This window comes from Diadema antillarum, unplaced genomic scaffold (genome assembly GCF_040938485.1).
Source record: "Diadema antillarum isolate AM-2024a unplaced genomic scaffold, OU_Dant_1.0 seq00000674_RagTag, whole genome shotgun sequence".
In the NCBI taxonomy this organism is placed as follows: domain Eukaryota; kingdom Metazoa; phylum Echinodermata; class Echinoidea; order Diadematoida; family Diadematidae; genus Diadema; species Diadema antillarum.
In genome coordinates this window covers 268,816-289,617 of record NW_027271580.1, presented here as the reverse complement: position 1 = coordinate 289,617, position 20,802 = coordinate 268,816, and the positions used below count along the sequence as shown (strand labels likewise).

The 20,802-nt window shown below is 39.9% G+C and overlaps 1 protein-coding gene across 1 annotated transcript in view; it reads right to left on the bottom strand.

The window, feature by feature from the left end:
• Positions 1-20,802, bottom strand: part of LOC139736895 (bifunctional heparan sulfate N-deacetylase/N-sulfotransferase 1-like) — a 52,911-nt gene that overhangs the window by 7,049 nt on the left and 25,060 nt on the right. Inside the window, exons 4-7 of the mRNA XM_071647555.1 lie at positions 19,609-19,794; positions 18,523-18,651; positions 9,344-9,526; positions 5,056-5,152 (exon numbers count right to left, since the gene is read on the bottom strand). Of these exons, the coding sequence (XP_071503656.1) occupies positions 5,056-5,152; positions 9,344-9,526; positions 18,523-18,651; positions 19,609-19,794 (595 nt within the window). The remainder of the gene's footprint in view (positions 1-5,055; positions 5,153-9,343; positions 9,527-18,522; positions 18,652-19,608; positions 19,795-20,802) is intronic.

Below are 20,802 nucleotides of genomic sequence, written 5' to 3'. Positions count from 1 at the left end.
AATTTTCGCGGTACATTAATTTTCGCGGATTTCGCGCTACGCTCGGCTAGCGCGAATTCAAAAACGCGCGAATATATCTTCACAATTTTCTACGCACATTTTGAACGGGATGAATTGTGTGCGCTTCATCGATGATACTGCTACGTAGTACAATGTACAGGCATGTTTACGCTACTAGTACTGTGCGAAGAGACGATACCCTAGATTGCTGTGTACTGTAGCATGCATGTGTGCACCGCACGCATCGATGCTACAGTCCCCCGTGACTACGGTACTAGAGTCACAGCTGTACTACGTATTTGAGTGCTTGTACTCGCAGTCGAGCCGCTCGCTACGTCGCTTGTCGTACGCTGGCATAGCAAGCTATGTAGCAGAGGCTTTGGATGAAAGCAGTGAATGTGTACTACAGTAAAGTAACCTGCTGCGGAGCGCGAATTTAAGAACCCGCGAATACGTTTTCGAGCCGCTCAGCGCGAAAAATTAATCGCGCGAAAATATTGACGTTTACAGTATATGAACACACAGCCACCCCCAAAACAAACCTCACCCCCTATTGTATGGACCAGGTCTGCAACATTGATTAGATCATGAAGGCCCAGAATGGCAGGGGGGGGGGGGGAAATAATGCACAGAGAAAGATTGGGACATCCTTTCCAAGGTCACAGGGTTCAAGGGACGGATCTGCCATCACCTGGCAGATGGGACACCCGGAAACCCGACTACCCCAGGGGGAGAAAAAGGAAGCCGAGCTCCTACACGACACACACTTGACATTTCCTGGAACTTTGTGAGGAGGGGGGAAGGTCTTTAAACGAGATTATTGTTTTGCGGCAGTGCTCCGTGCCATCTCAACACAGACTGATGACACACACTTGTTGTAGTCTCCTTCAGTTCTCCGAGTTAGAGTGCCTTGTCTTGTGCTTGTAGGCAGAGAGGAAAGGTGCGACACTATTGCTTTCCCAGCAAAAAGAACAGATGGAACGCCACCAATGAAGCCAGCTACTGGCAGGACCTGGCACTCTGTTTGGTTACTAATCATTTCTTAAAAGAAAGCAAGTCCAATCGAATGACACTACTGGGTGACTATGTAACATATATCAACTTCATTACACTATATTGTAAAGCAAGATGCTTTCGCAGTATGAAATGTTTGTGATTTGGAGCAGACGGTCTTTTTCACAGCATGAAATTTTTGCAAATTGCCACTGGCATTCAATGCATATAATGTAGGCAAGAACTTGACAAGACAAGAAGCATGAATTTTAATTTTGTGAATCTTGGCTTTCGCGAAATCAAAATGCATGCGAACATTTCTGGTTTTACAGTATATGCCTTCACTAGTCACCTAGTGAATATGATATCTAAGAAAAGTTTCTACCCCTGATTGGAAAGACAGGGCAATTTTTTTGTTAAAAAATGAACATTTGGCAGTGATATAATTCCCAAGAGCTGTCACTTTCCTTTGTATCTATTTTGTTTTTGTTTCTGTTTGTTTGTTTGTTTGTATGATGGTTTTTGCTGGTCTGCCTGATCTGATCTCTATCTCTCTCCCAACTCCTCTCTTTTTTTCTAGATCATTAAAAATCTTTCTTCTGTTTGAATAAAACATCTGAGGAAGTGTTTTGTCTCCATTACAACAATAGAAACCAAACAGAGACACACAAAAAGGCCATGGCTCTCCATGTATAGACACATTCAGAGGTGCTGAAGAAAATATAAAAGTTTATATGTGTGTGGTTAGAAGCCTGAACTCTAAATGCATTCTGTGCTAAGTGTACAATGAGATAAACAGATGTCATTAATAGCACAAGTGAAAATTCATTACTGGAGATGCACTCAAGGCTATTTACATTAGTGCACCATGCACAATATTGTGAATGCTCAAAAGAGTGCTGCATCTCTGCTAACATCACAAACTTAAACCTGTGCATTATTTGTTCTATATTACGGGTCTATGAGCTATAATATCACCTGGTAAAATTTTATATTTTAATGCAATGTGGTCGCTCTTCAATCTGCCATGCAGACTACTGTGTGAATTAAAGCAATTGTCTGGGTTTGTACCATGTGCACAGCTAGCAGCATGCATTACAATTGGTAATCTGCCATAAGATAACATACAGTGCAGTTATGCTGTTTGCTGCACACTTATTGCACTTCTGTGCACAAGCAAAAGAATAAAGACGTGACTCATTCTCCAGCACTTCCAACTGGCTACTTTCTTGAACCTATTTCATTATAGATAACAACATTCTTTTTTGGCTAAACCAATCAATTGAACAATAGTTGTCCATCTGTTCCTGGCAACAAGACTGCTGAATACACACCCCGTGGGAAATCTTGTAAAAGCCTTGAGACAGGAATCTTTGCTTTAACACACTATGATGTCCAAAAACCCCTCACAGATTGAGGGTGGGGATGAACACATAGAATGAATCATATCACTGGAGAATGAGGCATGGCAGAGAGCACCTGCTCAATGCCGAGGAGAGGGTGAGCTGCCTCTTTGCAGAGATTTGCAGAGGTACCTAAATGTATCAGACAGCCATGGTCACACTGGCAAAAGTTTGCATAGTTTAGGATCGAGAAGTCTTCTCAAAGTTTGCTTGTCTGTTCACACTGGCAGCCAAACTTCTCAATGTTTCAGTTCTTGAAGTTTGGGTCATTTGTGTGCATGCGCAACAAAGAAGAAAGAACGTGACTTATGACAGCTAATGATTGTGGTGTAACAATGCACACATGTACATTTCAATAAGGCACTGATCGATCGTTGATCGCTGCCGCAAACAGGTGGCGGACTGGTCATGTGACAAACTTTCCAAAGTTTCAATTGTAAGTTTGAGTTTTCGGGAAGTTTGCAATCACACTGACAAAACTTCCAGATCGTAAACTCTGTGATCTTAAGCTTCGTGATCTTTTGCCAGTGTGACAGCGGCTAATGTTTGGGCAAATTCCAGATTAAGTCAAAAAGTTCATACTACATTATATGTCAGAGGAAATTGTTACTTGAGGTTTCATGTTGATGGACATGAAAATCAAGGAACAATCAACTTCCATGTGTCAGAAAGCATGTTTGTTGTGGAATTTTTTTCATTTCAAGCATTTTTACAAAGACACAGATATTAGGAACAATCACATATGGACATGTCAAAATCTATTGAACAGCATTTGCTTTGCTAATCAAAAACACAGTCCATAACATCATCTTCTCAGAATTTTAGAGAGAAATAGATGGACAGTAAAATGCTATCACAGTTCATTTACTGACAAATAGCTACAACTTTATTGTCATCTGTTTGTGGTTGTTTAAAAAAGGTTTCACAAACTTCTCTGTCTTTTTACTCTACCACTTCTAACACAAAGAGAGTTCTCCTTCTCAGTGAGGGAAGATCGAGTTGAGGCCGGCAGTGCTTCTTCCGCCACAAAGTCACGAGATATCCAAACATTGCGGCTGCCTCGACAAATGCCAGTGACCTTGAGTCAACTTTGAAATTGGCCAGCTGGCAGAGGGTGCATTCTACGCACCGCTCCGGCAGCAGCCCACAGCTGAATTAAAGTTCAGTGAAAAGGTCCTGCTGAGGTATATACGGGTACATAAGCAAATGTGCAGCTGTACTTTAGCACACCTGCCATCCACGATATGATCAGTGTCTACCTGAACAAAAACCACTAATATAATCAAATGCAGAATTGAAACTGCATTATATTTCTGCAATTGACAGGTGAATAAACCATCAAGGCACATTTACCCCATATGCATCCATGGAAAATAGGAGTAAGATAATAGTTTATGACTTAAAATAACAAGAAGTTGTATGGGTCAATCTTTTTCTGTTGGCCTTAAAATTCATGTTTGGGTCAACAAGGTTGATTCCCAGTTAAAGGCACTCTCTGAAAGAATATCTTTCCACCTGAATCTGACATCTGGAAGCATGACATAGAGTATGACACATAGTTTTTTCAACTGTTACTGTACATTTATGTCAGTGTAGAGCAATTTTGCAATCAGTTGTAGTTACTCTACATGCTACACCTTTCTCTGTTCATTTTTTTTTTTTTTTTACTTCAGCCATTGTTGGTTTTCTCTGTTTCTGTTCAGCATGACTTCAGTTCAACTGACTTTGGGGTTGACGGAGACAGAAAGAATGCAAGAAGCTAGTGAAGTTACATACCACTATCACTTCCACAATCATAACCCTGGATAGCACTGTCATATAAAACATTGTATCATCGCACATTGCATTTCGACAGTTGAGTACCACACATGTCCCTCAGGACTAGCATTAAGGCCCTCAGGACTGGCAAGTTAGTGCCAAAGAGGGGGCTCTCTCAAACAGCCTGCCAACTGGTTGGGCGTCTGCGACGGGAGACAGTACCGGTGCCGGCCTCTCCGGCCAGCCGATATAATCGGGACGCCACTGAGGCGACTCTGTCAGCCCCTGGGGGGCCTGGAGAGGTGACGACACGTCGGCATGGGCTGGATTGGCATGACGATCACTCATGCATTCCATCATAGCCACTGGCAGACAGCAATGTAGCAGTATTAAAATGCGGCAACCCTCTTTAATCGGCCTAGATTTCTCTCTCCTTCTTTATTTCGTAAAGATTCCACTGCTGTTCATTGCACTCTGTGTAATCTGATTATGTGATCTATTCTGCTGTACTTGCAGGGCTTTTTCTGCGCCACTAGCATCTACCCTGTATTCCCTTTGTATATTGCTTCCTTCTTATTCACATTCATCCCAATTGCAATGTTTAGTGAATGGTATACACTATCATACCTTCTGATATAATCCTAACTTTGTAAATTGGCATTGCCATTTTCTACATCGCTTGCATTCATATGTGGCAAAATTCTTGCATAATGCATGATATCCTCAAGACTGTATGGAGTCATCATTAAATCACTATGGACTTTTATTCTTAGGATTGTTCTTTCCAGCAATGTGCAACCCTTGTGAACCCCAAAGAGTTTCTGAACATGCTTCTCTTTGAATCGCATGCCACACACGTTTGCATTCTGCTGTAGTGCTGTACTGGATCCTGTTAGCTCACCTGTTTTCTGGGGGCCGAGGATGAGCGAATTCGGGAGTTTTGTGCAGTCCTTGTTCTCTGCCCAGATCTCAACATGCCTCTTGTCTTCACACGGGTTCTGCAAAATGAGAAAAAAAAAATGAAGAGAAACAATACAAACGAAAGAAAAAAAGAGGAAAGATTAGTAGACACTTACACACAGGCATGAGAATGATTCATGCAAATGATGGCATGCCCAAAAAATTGGCAAGAACAGGGAAGGAGTATCTAGCCGGGTGAAATTAATTAATTCTGGTATCGGGTGAAAAAAAGAAAAGAAAAGAAGGGGATATAGGCAGAGAGAGACAGGCAGACAAAAAAAAAGGGGGGGGGGGAGATATACATGTACCAGCTCCTGTGAGTCATCATGCATGTACATGTGGGGACCATCAGTGGGTCAAAATTCTTTTCGAGTGAACCCGCTACTGTTCCCCCTGGGTATAAGAGTGGGAGTGCTTCTCATGCTACTGTCGTTACACTCTAGGCTGCTCACTGATGCCCAAAAAATCCACCTTGAATTCGGTGGATTCCCGAGGTGTGGGGCGTTGCTTCGGTGATGAGCTCAAAGAGGTCGATATACTGCCTCCCACTGACATGGCCACAGAAACAATATACAGTAGACCTCGCCTAAGTCGACATCGCATAAGTCGACAACTCGCTTAAGTCGACACAATAAAAAAGTCCCGATTTTTGCCTTTGTTATTCCTTGAAAATTTCCTCGTCTTAGTCGACATTTATAAGTCGACAACTCGCGTAAGTCGACCTGATTTTTCAGTGCCAACTGAGCTGAAATACGTGTTAATTCCCTCGTCTAAGTCGACATAATTTTTCGCTCAAAATCTTATCGCCATTCTCTGAAAAAGAATTGTTTTCCCGCTCCGATTCGCTGCATTTCTACTCGGTAATTCGCTAGTGTACGGCGCGGTAGCGTTCGCGCCATGCGTCTATTGTCTTGTATGCCAGAATAGAAAGGGCATGTATACACTCATTGACTGGAGTATTACATGTAGTACCCAAGGCAGTTCACTTTATCCCTTTTCTCCCTCTCGTTTTTCCCCAAAACGCAAAAATTTTGTACACTTAACTATGTCCCAGTAGGTATTCATTACCCGAACATGAAATGTTTTTGTAAATCCAAATATTCTGACGTTAATTATTCCGAAGCGGTATTAAAAGCTGGGCCCTTTCTAGAAAATTTATTACAATGTAACTAATAATGCAACTAAAACAAAAATCAAATGCAGGTGTATCAAATCACACGCAACTTTTGCATTTAAACGCAAGTGCCTTGCTGAAAAGACTTGCGTCTGATAATCATATGAAACTAGAAAATAATTGTACGAACCTGAAACTCAATTGCGTTTAAACGCAACTCTAAAAATCAAATGCAAGTCCATCAAATCACACGCAACGATGTATCTAAACGCAAGAGCGTTGCAGTTTTGTACGAAACTAGAAACTGCGTTTAAAAACATGGTCTCTATACATCTACGGGAGTGCGTTATTTTTGAAAATACTTGCAATACTTTTTTATTTCGTAAACAAAATTAGAAATTAAACGCAACTCTGAAAATCCAATGCAAGTCCATCAATCATACGGAAAGCTGAAAGACGTGCGTTTGATAATCATACGAAACTAGAAAATTGTAGGGAATTTTTTTTGAACTCAATTGCGTTTAAACGCAACTCTAAAAAAACAAATGCAAGTCCATCAAATCACACGTAACGCTGTATTTAAACGCAAGAGCGGTGCAGGGAAGACTTGCGGTTTTTGTACAGAACTAAGAAACTGCGTTTAAACGCGTCTCTAAACATCTACGGAGTTGTGTTATTGTTTAAAAGACTTGCATTATTTTTTATTTCGTAAGCAAAATAAGAAATCAAACATAACTCTGAAAATCAAATGCAAGTCCATCAAATCACACGGAACGCTGAAAAGACTTACGTTTGATAATCACACGAAACTAGAAAATTGTAGGGAACTTTTTTAAACTCAATTGCGTTTAAACGCAACTCTAAAAATCAAATGCAAGTCCATCGAATCACACATAACCCTGTATTCAAACGCAAGAGCGTTGCAGAAAAGACTTGCGGTTTTTGTACGAAACTATACGAAACTGCGTTTAAACGCATCTCCAAACATCTGCGGAAGTGTGTTATTGTTTAAAAGACGCATTATTTTTTCATTTCGTAAGCAAAATTAAAAATTAAACGCAATTCTGAAAATCAAATGCAGGTCCATGAAATCACACGGAACGCTGAAAAGACTTGCGTTTGATAATCATACGAAACTAGAAAATTGTATGACATTTAAACTCAATTGCGTTTAAACGCAACTCTAAAAATCAAATGCAAGTCCGTCAAATCACAAGCAACGCTGTATTTAAAAAGCAAGAGCGTTGCAGAAAAGACCTTCCAGGTTTTGTCCGAAACCAGAAACTGCGTTTAAAGGCATAAAAATTTACGGAAGTGCGTTATGGTTGAAAAGGCTCGCATTATTTTTTATTTCGTAACGGAACTTTCGCCGTGACCGAACTTAGTCTGCACTTGCAGGGGAAAGACATTGCAACATTCACACGTTTCAAACTGCCGAAACGCATGCTGCTTCACAAAATGTCAATGAAAAAATGACAACGAATTATTGTTAAAGTTCGCTATGCCGAAGGTTTAAATCTCAGTCCAAAATTAAATTAGTCCGACAATAGAAAGAGGTTTGTTTTTACGAAGGTTATAGTAGTCCGAAAGATGTCGTTTTCAAACAAACTTTTCTTCATTTTATTTCAGACGGGCCCGCGCCGTACAGAGCGGTATGTTGTGAATCGGAGCGTGAGAACAATTCATTTTCAGAGTATGGCAATTCAAATTTAAACAGAACAAATATGGCGACAATATTTCAACTCAGTCGGCAATGAAAAATTATTTCGACAGAATAATGCGAAATCACCCGCATATCTTCGCAGCAACGCACTTGCATTTAAATCGCAAAGTTTAATGCAATTTTGGGGAATTTGCGTTTGATATTTCAAATCAAGTTTAAAACGTAAAGTGTCTAGAAACGGGCCCAGGTTTCCGATCCCGCTCTCTCAAAGTCTCTCTAGAGATTTGGGAATTGTGCGTTGTCGTTACTAACCCGCGCGAGATTTATGCATGAACTAAAACATTATTGTTGCTGATGTCAGTAAGCATGTTTCGGTGGCAAAAGGAGTAAGATTTGGGTAGCGATCCGCATCGTGATCCAAATCTTACTCTGTACAGGGGAAATTAGTTTTCATTTATAAGTCGACAAAATGTCGACTTACGCGTAAGTCGACATTCGCGTAAGTCGACGTGTTTTGCTCAGTCCCGATTATGTCGACTTACGCGAGGTTGACTGTATTGACTTCACTGTAAAACATTCACTTTTCCTGCAAATGATGTCATTAACTCACAAGCCTCATTCTATACTACACAAAAATCTCTGCTAATTGTCCCTTTTTTTTAGAAAAATTAAATCACTATCAAGATACAGTGTAGTCTATACTCATTCTGTCAAGTTATCATAGTAATATTTGAGCTAGCAGGGATGACTTTTAGGGACGTAGGGGCTGTAGTTGCAAATAAGTAACTATCAAAATGCTGTTATATACAAGTATATAATGATAAATACCTATGAGTGAATATATTTGGGAGTGTTGGCAAGTGTTTTATATCTCACCACATCTAATTTGCATCTGTTGCTTCAACCAATGTTTTTAGTCTATTTTCTTTTTCAAAACAAGGTGAAAATCTAAAAACAACCGAAATAAAGGAACATTCCTGTGCCCAAGTTTGATACAACTTTTCAAATTCAATTCATTTGAGTCTACTCAGTTTTGACATCATTTTGAAGATAGAGTGGTGAACTTTCAGCTGTCAGATTGTAAAGCACAAAGATCACTGGAACGAATCATGTTGTGATATCAAAATTACAAGCTAGTATCCAAGAAATTTGTACTGCCATGAAGCTCTCTCCATGAGCAAGCACATACCCTGGTGCCTGTATTCTAACACTCTACAAATTCTAGATTACCCAATGGCTTTGTTTCAAATTCCAGCTGGCATCATCACCTTTTCCCTGTGCAGAACTGGACGATTTGTGGGCCATCACAACCTCCAAACAACATAGCGCTGTGTTGTGAATCTGGCAAATTATCACGACTCAATTCAAATAGTGCAGACTGAAAATACATATCAAGTTTGGGCCTAAATATCTGTTTTTCTTTCTCTTATCTACGCCAGCAAGACTACCTACCCCCCACAGCGGTTCTCGCTCCTCCGGGTACAGCTCGAAATACTTCTTCGCCGTTGCAACGGGAGGAAGCGTCTGTAGCTGCAGGTTAGTATACGTCTTGACGAACTGGAACGCGCGCTTGAATGTGTAGGTGGCCAGGCGGTCGCTGCCATAGTTTGACATGTGAGTCATGAAGACATTTACCTGCACAGGAAGAAGGAAATAAATAAGATTGTGAGTACTGACTGTATATAATTTCAGAACCCGGACTAGACTGGGGCTCTGACATGTGCTTTGCGTGACTGGATGGTTCAATTTCTTGCTCTCTCTCTGTCTCTCTGAATGAAGGCTTGTATTCATGGTGACATAAATGTGAAGAGGATAACTACTCACGTATAGTGAGGACAACAATGTGAGTAATAATAATGATGATGATAATGGTGATGACGACGGTAACAGTAATGATGATGATAATGATAATGATAATGATAATAATAATAATAATAATAATAATAATAATAATAATAATAATAATAATAATAATAATAATAATAATAGACAGATAGTCATTCGTAATCACAGACAAAAAAGGAAGAAAAAACTGCAAATAAGAAGAAAAAATGCACGACTAATATTGTAGCAGGTTGAATTCATTCTTACCCCTATTGCCATCACAGCTACCATCATCATTTTACAATGTACATAGGTTTATCATGTTATACTTGGCTACTGCTGAGAACAGCACCCAAGTACAATGTATGTGCTGTGTTTTTGTTTTCTTCCTTGATCTTTTCGATGGATCAATCAATCACACTTTTCAATAAATGCATCAGTCTGGTCAAAGGCTACACCTTCTGATACGCCAAACCCCCTTCAGCATGTCCAAGTCAGCCAGATCTAGACCATGACTAACAGTGTCCACTCTACAGTGATCATGTATGAAAACCAAGCATGCATGTCTGTGGAGGATGAAGCCCCCCACAGCAGAAATCTGGCTCTTGAGGGTAGTGCCATCATTATTTCTGGCTCAGGGCATGTATTTCTTTTTTTTTTCTATCATCAATTACAATTGTACCCTTATTCTGAAGTTGCATTTTACACTACATAATCCTTAAGTAAACTACCTATCACTCACTATTTCCAAACATAACCCCCCCCCTCCCTTGCCTCTCTACCACCAAGGGGGAAAAATAAAACTGCTCATTTTGGTTCAGTGAGAAAAAGCGGTTCACAGGTTTGATGTCAGCATGCATTCTACGCGAGATTAATCCCACTTTATTACTGAGCTCCCTTGTGTGTCAGTCACCATCAGAAATCGGTCAATATGAGAACACGTAGGTGGGGGTTTAACTATGAATGAATTGATGCCTCCCCCCCCCCCCCCCCCCATGTCGTCATCCTGCAGAAATTCTTTACCACTGGCAAAATCGACAGGGTTGCTTTTGAAGTGCTGTGCAGGCCATAATATTACGCATCATCAGTGTCAGCAAACTGGCTAAGTCTATGCCCCTTTTGAGGATACGTGAGCAATGTTATAAACAGCAGCAGACATATAAGGTATCACTATCATCACACACTAATTACTCCCCTGACTTATATGTGATGACATATTCCTGGATTAATCACATGCCAGTTTATCCATCATTTTAATATACATTTTTGTTCCCTTTTTTGTTCTTTTTTTAACCTTTTTAAAGGGGGGGGGGGGGGTGGCATACTGTTACCTTACTTTGGGCCACTGCTTTCTAGAGATGCATGTCAACAGAACAGCAAAGTAAAAATTTCCCTTATTGCCGCCATGACAGGAAGTTCGTAAATAAGAGCTATCTGGCAACATGACATCAGAGTTTCCCTTTATCTCAGAGATATCACAGTACCTGAAGCCAAAATAGCTTTCTTTCCATACTGCACCTGATGATATTGCTTATAGGCACAAGGAAATGTCTCCTTAAAGGGGAAGGCTAGTAACTGATCAGTGGGAATCAGTGGAAATGCTGGGAGATGATTGTTCCAATCCTTGTGGGATTCATTCAAGAGTTCATTGTATATCTATTGTTGTGTGAAAATGATTTGCTTCAGAATGGTCTCATATTCAAGTAATGTGCAGTTTAATGCTTCCAGGTTAGCGTCCCTGGTCAGTGACGGAGCATTAATCTGCACATTACTTGAATATGAGACCGTTCTGAAGCAAATCATTTTCACACAACAATAGATATACAATGAACTCTTGCGGGAATGAATCCCATAAGGATTGGAACAATCATCTCCAGCATTTCCACTGATTCCCACTGATCAGTTACTAGCCTTCCCCTTTAATGAGAAAGAGCCTACGTTACAAAACCTTTTTTTGTGTGTGAAATGGAGGCAGGTGTAGCTAAAAATTGATAGTGCTGCATTATCTGAGATGCCTAAGGCAACATTCGGTGAAGTACAGTGAAGTAAAAACACTCCAAAGAAAAACTGGATGTACTCTGGCTTGTGAGGATCTGCATCCATGATGCTTTTATATCTTTGCATCTTACAAAAATACAAACTAAGTTACGGTATTGTAGGTTGAGCATTCCACTCAAAGACAGTTAAGAAGATGCTTAAAACTTATAACAACTGGAATCTGCCTGGATATCTCTATTTCACTTGCAACAAATGCACACAGTTCATTACAATACAGAAACAAGTCAGAGAGGCAAGATTAGTTCAAATTAATTAGAATATAGTCATGTTTCAGCATCAAGGCAATCTTTTGAACCAGAAAGGAAGAATTCTCTTGTCAGCACCATGAAAGAGGTCGAGTTAGTGCAGGGGTGGTGGATATTCGGTTTCTCATGGAGCCCCTTAGCCAAACATTTGCAGTCCTTTCGTTGGCTCACATCAGTAGTGACAACGCTCTGACAGCAGTGTGCACTTCCATCAAAACAGGAAGACATGCTAGTCTCTAACACAACATACTTCACCTCTTTAGAGAGTTAATAATACAAAGTGATATTCCTCTACGGAAAAGAGGAAGGAAGAGCGAGAAAGAGAGGGAGGGAGAGGGAAAGAGAAGGAGAGAGAGCGAGGGAAATGAGGTGTACTTTCAGCAAGGTATTTATATGAATGAAGCATGCACTAGTTCCATTTTTTTTATACTGTGAGCAAATATTTTCCTTAATTTCCATCTTTGCATATGAAACAAGCTGATCAAAATCCCCGCTGAAGAAGAATACAACACTTGCTGTCTATTTTGCAGTGACACACATTACATCAATTGTAATTTATGTGTTTGTGATGTTTCCATGTCATGCTGCCCCTGAAATGAAATTATGTGACCACATCATTCTGATGTATTGAGGTTGATTACAGTTTGGAAATGACAATTTCCCCAAACTTTGGGCATCTACAAATGCTTTGAATTGAGTCTCATTCTGTCAGGGGTCCCTCCACAGTGTTTACCTAATGCCGTATATTTCACAAGATTTTTATTTTGGGTGCTTTTTGGGTACATTCATGAATTTAAACACATGTGAAAATATTTACTCTGACCCCAACATGAATGTCATTTGCCTGCATGCACTTCAGTTAGACTTGCTAAATATATGGCATATACAGTAACATATTGTATGTTAGCCTCACTTCAGCAAATTTCCGTGAACACTAAAAAAAAAAAAAAAAAAAAGAATGAACAAAGAGATCTGAATTAAACCTCCTTCTGGTTGCCAAAATAGACAGCAGGTGCTAGGGGTGGGAGAAGGTTTCTACAAAAGGGTGAAACATTGTGTAAACTGAGTATGACTGGCTGTAATTACCCTTTAAAAATGTCTTGGTTTGGCCTTGGGAATGCTTGATGCCTCTTCAAGAAGTTCTTTCACACTTATTCCATACTGAAACAAAGGGGCTTTTAGAAGAGGGCCCTTGCCCAGAAATATTCTAAAATTAAGCTATGAATGAAGTGTAAACTTGACTCAAACCAGTCAGTAACGCAACAACCTTTAAGGCATGTGACAAACTTTAAAAATGGTTTTTCTCTAGCACATGGTATTTATGACATAACTGATGCACTGAATTTCCCTAGACCCATGATAATGAAGTGAAATGCAGTTATGACAATAATGGTGATATGGTAATGAGAATGGTAATGAGAATTACGCTAGTACTAATTCAAGTCAGGTACAAATATTTTTGTTTATGAGTGAGATGGCATCATATTATGTCAACAAATGGCAGAATCATCAAATGAATGCTTCTGAAATTCAGGGGTCTAGGGCAATTACCCACTGGACAATTACCCCAGACCCTTCCCCTGGCCCTAATCCTAATCCTAATCCTGAACCTAGTCCTAACCCTAACCCAAATTCCTAACCCTAACCCTAATCTTTACTCTAACCTTACCACTAACCAGTATTTAGCCGTGGGGTAATTGCCCTCTGGGGATAATTGCCTGGATACGATTCATCATTACCCATTGTTATCATAATCATTATACAATGATTCTCCCTATCATCACCATTATCATTCTGAATCGAATCATATTTCACTAGCATTTTCAAGTTATAGTCTGGAATCTCTTGTAAGTGCAGTTACAGGGTTCATACTCTTTCTCATGAATTAAATTCCATAACTTTCCATGACCTTTTTAGCCAGAATTCCATGAATTTCACACACATTTTTTTGAACACATTAGACTGAAAATTCGATCTCAAATCAAAGCAAACAACAGATAAACTTCTAAATTTTTGCAATTCCATGACTTTCCATGACCTTTTGATGAAAATATCAGTTTTTCATGACTTTCAAGGCCTGGAAAAAGACTAGGCCAAATTCCATGACTTTCCAGGTTTTCCATGCCCTGCGTGAACCCCGAGTTACCATGGCAACAGATAGGCCACAGCTAACTATGAAGAAGGAACTATTGCCATGGTAGCCACAACAATTTAAATCACACCATTTACATATCTATTGACAAAATGTGGACTGAGAATGATGGCAAATTGGAAATCTACACACACAATGTTGTACTCAGGAAGAGAAAATTATTGATTTGCAGGCTGGGAGAAGACTATCTGTCGTTAGTCTGTATCAAATCACTGTCAGGTCAACTCTTGTGATTCATCCCGATGACAAAATTGCATTCTTATCTGCCATCACCATCAGTTAGTAGCAGCGAAGACGTTACACAGTCAGAACGGACTCCTCTGATCGAGACAGGGGTACACTGAGCACTGTTTGTCCATTAGACCCAAGCGGAAAACCACTTGTTGAGGGGGAGTAAGTTAGTCAATAGATTTGTTAGGGGGCCACCTGATTTTCATTGTATTAGAAAGGAGAAGGGGATCGGGGAAAGTGGAGGGGGGGGGGGGGGGTTAAAATCATCGTGATGATGTTAGCATCTAGATATGTTAGCTACAGAATTCGGCTCAATTTTTAAAAACAAACATGCGTAATATACATATGTATTTCTCCTTCTGATTGACAGAACTGTTTGATTATTTTATCTAAATTTTGGTTAAACATAGGATTTGCTGACATAGCAGTCTGATATGTTATCTTGAGAAAATCAATAGCAATGAGCTACTATTTACAAGGGTATCACCAATCTGCAATTTCAAAATGTGGGAGGAAAAGAACCTGTGACAATTACCTCGTAAATATTACCCCGCTCTCTCAAGGCGCGGTCAGACTGGCAAAAGATCGAGAAGATTAAGATCGCGAAGTTTGGGCCATTGGTACGCACGCAAGAAAGAGTGTGCCGTCCGATGGCCAGTGATTGTGACGTAACAATGCACATCTGTACATGACAATGACCTCGTGCTTCGGAGGCACCGCCCGCAAACAGATCGAGAAGTTTCGCAGGAAGTTTCCCGGGAAGTTTGCGGTCACAATGGCAAAACTTCGAGATCTTAAACTTCGCGATCTTTTGCCAGTCTGACCGCGCCTTCAGAAAATGTTTGTAATTGAAAATTACCAAGGAGGCCTACTCTTTACCATAACTTCTTTTATGATAAAGAACAGACAAATAAACAAAGAGCAGTGAAAGAAAAACCACACACACTCTGGTATATGGGACTAGCAATCAGCTGACGAGTGTGAAAGCTACTCATTCTATAATACAATTGTCAAACACTTTGGCAAAAACATCCTGTGTACATCGGAAGACCAAGTAATAGAATATGCACAAATGATGTTCACTGCTTTCTTTGATATCAGTATGAAATAAATAATAAGCAAAATTATGCATACATTATCTAGCAAGTTTCACACAAGCAAAAAAAACATACCATAATATCAAGACCACAAAATCATCTACACCAATGCATGCTGAAACGCATGCTGAAACACGTGGCCATTTCAAAGCTTGTGACTTTGTTCTCCTCTTATATACACTGTAGACCTCACAGCTCACTAGTAAGTTGGATTTTCAATTTTCACTAGGGCATACCCTGGCAAAAACCCAACACTTGTAACTTACAAACAACTGTCAGCAACCCGCAGGCTATAATCATTGGGGGGGGGGGGATGTAATTTTTGTTTTCCTTTTCATGGGAAGCAGTGCCAAATCATCCAGAGATGCTGGAATTAGAGAGAGGAAAAGAGAGAGAAAGAATGAAGGGGGTGGGGTGGGCAGAGAGAAGGGGGTGGGGCAGATCACCTCATGCACAGCAGCAGTGCCCATGGAAATATGAAACCAATTAAAAGGTGAGGGTCAGAATGTAGAAATGACAACTGGCATCTGGTCTGTCAATTTGTTACACCACATGTGCTTTCAAATGCACAGAGAGCCATCGTAAACATTTTGAAATTTTGAAGAATGAAACTTGATTTCTGTCATTCTGAATCAAAGCCTCAGTCAAGTTTTTGGTTGAATATACACTGTAGCTTCTGTTTAAAATCTGCTTGGTATAGACTTCTGCAAATTCTAACGATAGTGTCGTTCACATTGCAACCTCACATGCCTCTCGAAACTTCACCAGAAAGGTTGCAAGCCGGAGTGCAAAGTTTCGCTCTTCACGCGAAGTCTGCTGCCGCGATTTGCAATGTCAACCTTCACCGCAGGAAAATCGCAAAGTTTGTCATGTGACTTCCGCACACTTCCTGTTCACTGCTTAAAACTCCATGCAAATTTGAGAATAAGGACTATAATTGGGAGTGTCTTAAGGTGCAGGATTTTCATGATGCTGTTTACCATAGCATTAGGGACTACTACACTATGGGGAAAAAAGGGACAGGTCTCGATAAGCGAGCATGTCATTGATTAGGGTTATTTTCAAAACAAAACTATCACCAAATTCCACAGTACAGTGTTCTCATTTATATCACATTACCGGCAAGAAGCATCGTTTAATGTCACTTTCCTCACAATATGATATATGGGGAAGGTTTGCAATAAATTTCTGCGCTTCCCCCCCCCCCCCCCCCCCCCCCCCCCCCCCCAGACAAGGAAGTAATGAATAAGAGTGATGGGGAGGGCACTGTTAAAGAAGTAGCTCTCCCCATATCTGGGCCAAGGACAGGCTCACATATTCTGGGGGAAATTGGGGACAAATTTGATGAAGAACTGCACCACACAGTATTTCACAGTCTGCTTTAATCAAGAGCTCCTCCTTAACAAGAAGCAACTGAATTGGAACTGTCTTTCTTGGATGGATTTCACTTTGCATATGTTACCATGACAACCACTCTTCATTATCCTCTTTTTCTCCAAGTTATTCGTGTCTTACATTCAGAGACTGTGACTGTCATCACTTGTGGCCAATAAATGGCTGGCCCTGACCCATATCTTTATCTGCACTTCACAACTTTCAAGGAAAATCTTTAGTCGGCTGTGCCGCGATCATATCTGAAAAAATGTACATGCGGCTGACAGAAGATTGCGAAAGTCGTTCTGCTCTAAACAAAAGTCCTTCCTCTGAGGTGGGTCATGACATTTTGAAGCAAAAGAAAAAGATAAGGGCGGGGTGGTTTACAATATTGATAACCTATGTTAACCATCCATACGATGGAGACTGTTTGGTGCAATGGCTAGGCAAATACAAACTCACAGTCTTACAGAAATTGCTTAAAATCAAGGCAGCTTAGTCTAAACAAAATAAACAAAATATCAAGTCTGCTGACTGAACCATGTAATAATGTCAAAATCGATGATGAAATGCTCATGCATAGATATATTTTCTAAATTACATGGCCTCTATCCAGATATCTAAGAACACGTACCACCATGATAGTACAAACCCTTTTCTAAAAAGAAAAATCATAACTACTGCCTTTGCAAAACTGAGCTTGGTAAATCTGGTAATTTTACAGAGGTTTAATCAGCTTTTTAAACAATGCTATCCATGGCATACTAAGTTGCAAATGACTCTCAAATAAACAAACTAACAAAATATCAATATGATACTTGAAAAACAAAAAATGTATCAATGTCAATATTAGCATGTCAGACTCTATTGTTGAGAACCATAGAGAAATAACATCCAAGTCAAAATTCAAACAATTTGTTCCAAAAATGAAGAGCACTGCCAATATGAACCTTATCAAGAAGCCTTAGAAATCCCAAGGAAACACTGCTCATTCCTTTCATCTATACAATGACTGAGTTATCAACTGATTTAGTGTAAAGATGCCTTAATCTTTTGCCTAAACCACATAATCTGTACAATGGGAGGTATGATCACATTGCTGGGAGCTTGCGGAAAGCGCAACGGCATGGACAGATTCCAAGTCCAGCAGCTGTCGGTGTAGCATGCTCGGCAAAAAGCGTAAAATTCAGAGGGGAACTCTCCCCTCTATCCCCTCTGACTCTTCTGGCGAGAAATTTGCTGTCTAATCACAAGAGCTTGTACTAGCATTGCTAGAAATCTGGCAGATCAAGGACTTTTCAATATATTTGTTAGAGGACAAACACAGTAAGCACTAAAGAAATTATACTAAAAGAGACAATGACAGCTATGGGGGGAAGAGTCACTACGAAATGATAAAAAAATCTCAACAAATCTTTCCACAAACCTGAAATTATCCTGGACAGATGAAAAGCTGCTATCACTTTGACTAAATCAAGTCAAAATCTCAGAGAAGTAAATGCCTCTTGTGGAAAGACATCAAGACGGTAGGATATAAACACTTCACTTGAATGCAGAAAATGATGCAAAATCACCCAAGTGCATATAAAGGCAAATTAAGAACAATATGAGAAATCATTTCATTATAAACTGCTACCGAAATGGACTTACTGGATTGTGGAGTAGTGTGCTGAAGAGTTCGCCCCCTTGAATCATGGCATCCAGGGCAGGTTTGCCCCCACGGAATTCTTCATAGAAGTTGGTGTGGGTGTAAAGGGCGCACGTCTGTCTTGGTATCACCTGAGGTCAGGGGTCAATGATGATAGCAAAAACAAAAAACAAAACAACAACAAAAGAAAAAGAAGCAAATAAACAAATACAATCTGATACTTCAAACAATTTGTGCGACACATGACATCAAAAAATGCATCTTCATTATTACTTGAGGTCTACTTTGCATACCATCAAATGTGCATCTTCATTTCCTAATAAATGCTCCAACAGGAGAGTAGTGAATGCACTTTACAGGTTGGGGTAATGATACATTTTAAAGTGTTTTGAATACCAAAACAAGTAGAAACTGTAGAACATATTATTGTTATCATCATTGTTATTGTTACTATTAATATCATCATTCTGCTTAAAACCTCATTATCATTATCATCACTGATATTATCACTGCTTTTACCACTGTTATCATCATCAGCATCTTTACAAGTACTTCTGCTACTAAGATGAATACATTTGTGATATCTTTTTCTTCTTCTCATATGGCACAATATGCCTGGTTGATACCATTTTGCTGACTATCGCTAGTCACCTGGGGCGAACCATGAGGGATAAGCATCATTTGCCCATATACAATTGTATAACCAGTAAACTCACAACATTGCTTTAATCACATTTTTAACTTATACTATGTCAGCAACATAAAATTAGTAACACTATTATCATAATGAAATCATTCTTTTCTTCTTTTTCTTCGCCTTCCTGATCAGCCTAATGACTTATTATTGTCAGAGCCACAGTCAACTCTAATCTAACAATTTACCTTCTTTCTTAATCTTACTAAATATGCAGTGCAAATATTCTGATGAAACATCACCTTTGAAAGCTTAAAAACCATACAGAGAAATTTCAGTCAGTTATAGAATGTACATCATGCAGTGGCAAAAAAAAACAAAAAAAAACAACTTCCACTGAGTACAGGAATTATGTAACATCTAGACTCCACATTCATGAGGTTGTCATAGTTACCATAACATCCTTGTAGACAAATCCCTTCCTCTTGTAAGCCGGCTTTATGTGAGGATACTCCTCGGTGCTAGTGGCTTCAATTCCCCAAACCTCCTTCCAGGCATCGTAAAGTTCCTCATGAACGGGGTACACTCCGGAGTGATGGGGTGCAACCGAGTACCCCTTGGTGATGGGGATACCATGTTCCTAGAAGGAGCAACAAGTTTACGCCATGTTATGTCTGTTTTTGTTTTTGGTTGTTTTTTTTTAAATCATCCTGACCTGTCCGACCTCTCTGTGTGGGAAAAATGAACCTTAAACGATGATGATGATGATGATGACGATGATGATGATGGTGACGATGATGATGATGACAATGATGACGATGATGATGATTATGATGATGATCCTGAGTTACAACCACCGCATAGATTGGCATTACTTTGAATGCCACAGGAAATAGATTTCATCCTTCAGCACTTTCAGATCAACCGCATCCTAAACCTCCAATCAAACCATAATTTACTACTCATTAAGGCAATTATAAAGAAGCTGACTCACAATACTGTATGAAGTAAACTGTGCTTGGGAGGCATAAATAATCAGTATAGTAATGGGCTGGTGAGACATCTGTAGAATACAGTAACACCATAAGCAATGTCTTTTCTGTGGCAAAAATACCCATCAAATCAAAACAACATCAATGCGCACTGTCTGTTGAAGTCGTTCATTAATTTGCCTTCGGAACTGTTGTGGCAGATTCATAATGAACTTTAGGAAGAAACACACAGTGCAATCCATTAGATTCTGTTGTATATGAGAAAGGAGATATCAGGGTGCAACTCCAGTTTAATTCTCACATCTACTCTGAAATGCACACACTCTACAATATACCAGTAAGGATTGGGCAGAAAGCCATGCCTACACTGTATGTATACACCATAGGACTATTAACTGGGAAAGCTCAAGAGCAGGAGAGGAAATGAATGGGAACATTGTCGCTGTCACATCCAGATATCTCTGCAATGGTTTCATCACAGCTCTGTGGTAGGAAACCACAGAGCTATATTAAAGGGGGCTGGACAACGGTCAGCCTCCTGATGACCGATCCATCAATGTCCAGTTATAAGTGAGTGTTGCAAGGCACCCAATGCAAAAGAGCTGCTTCCTCGGGATGGACAAAGCCAGACCTAGGGCAAGGAAATTGTGGCAGAA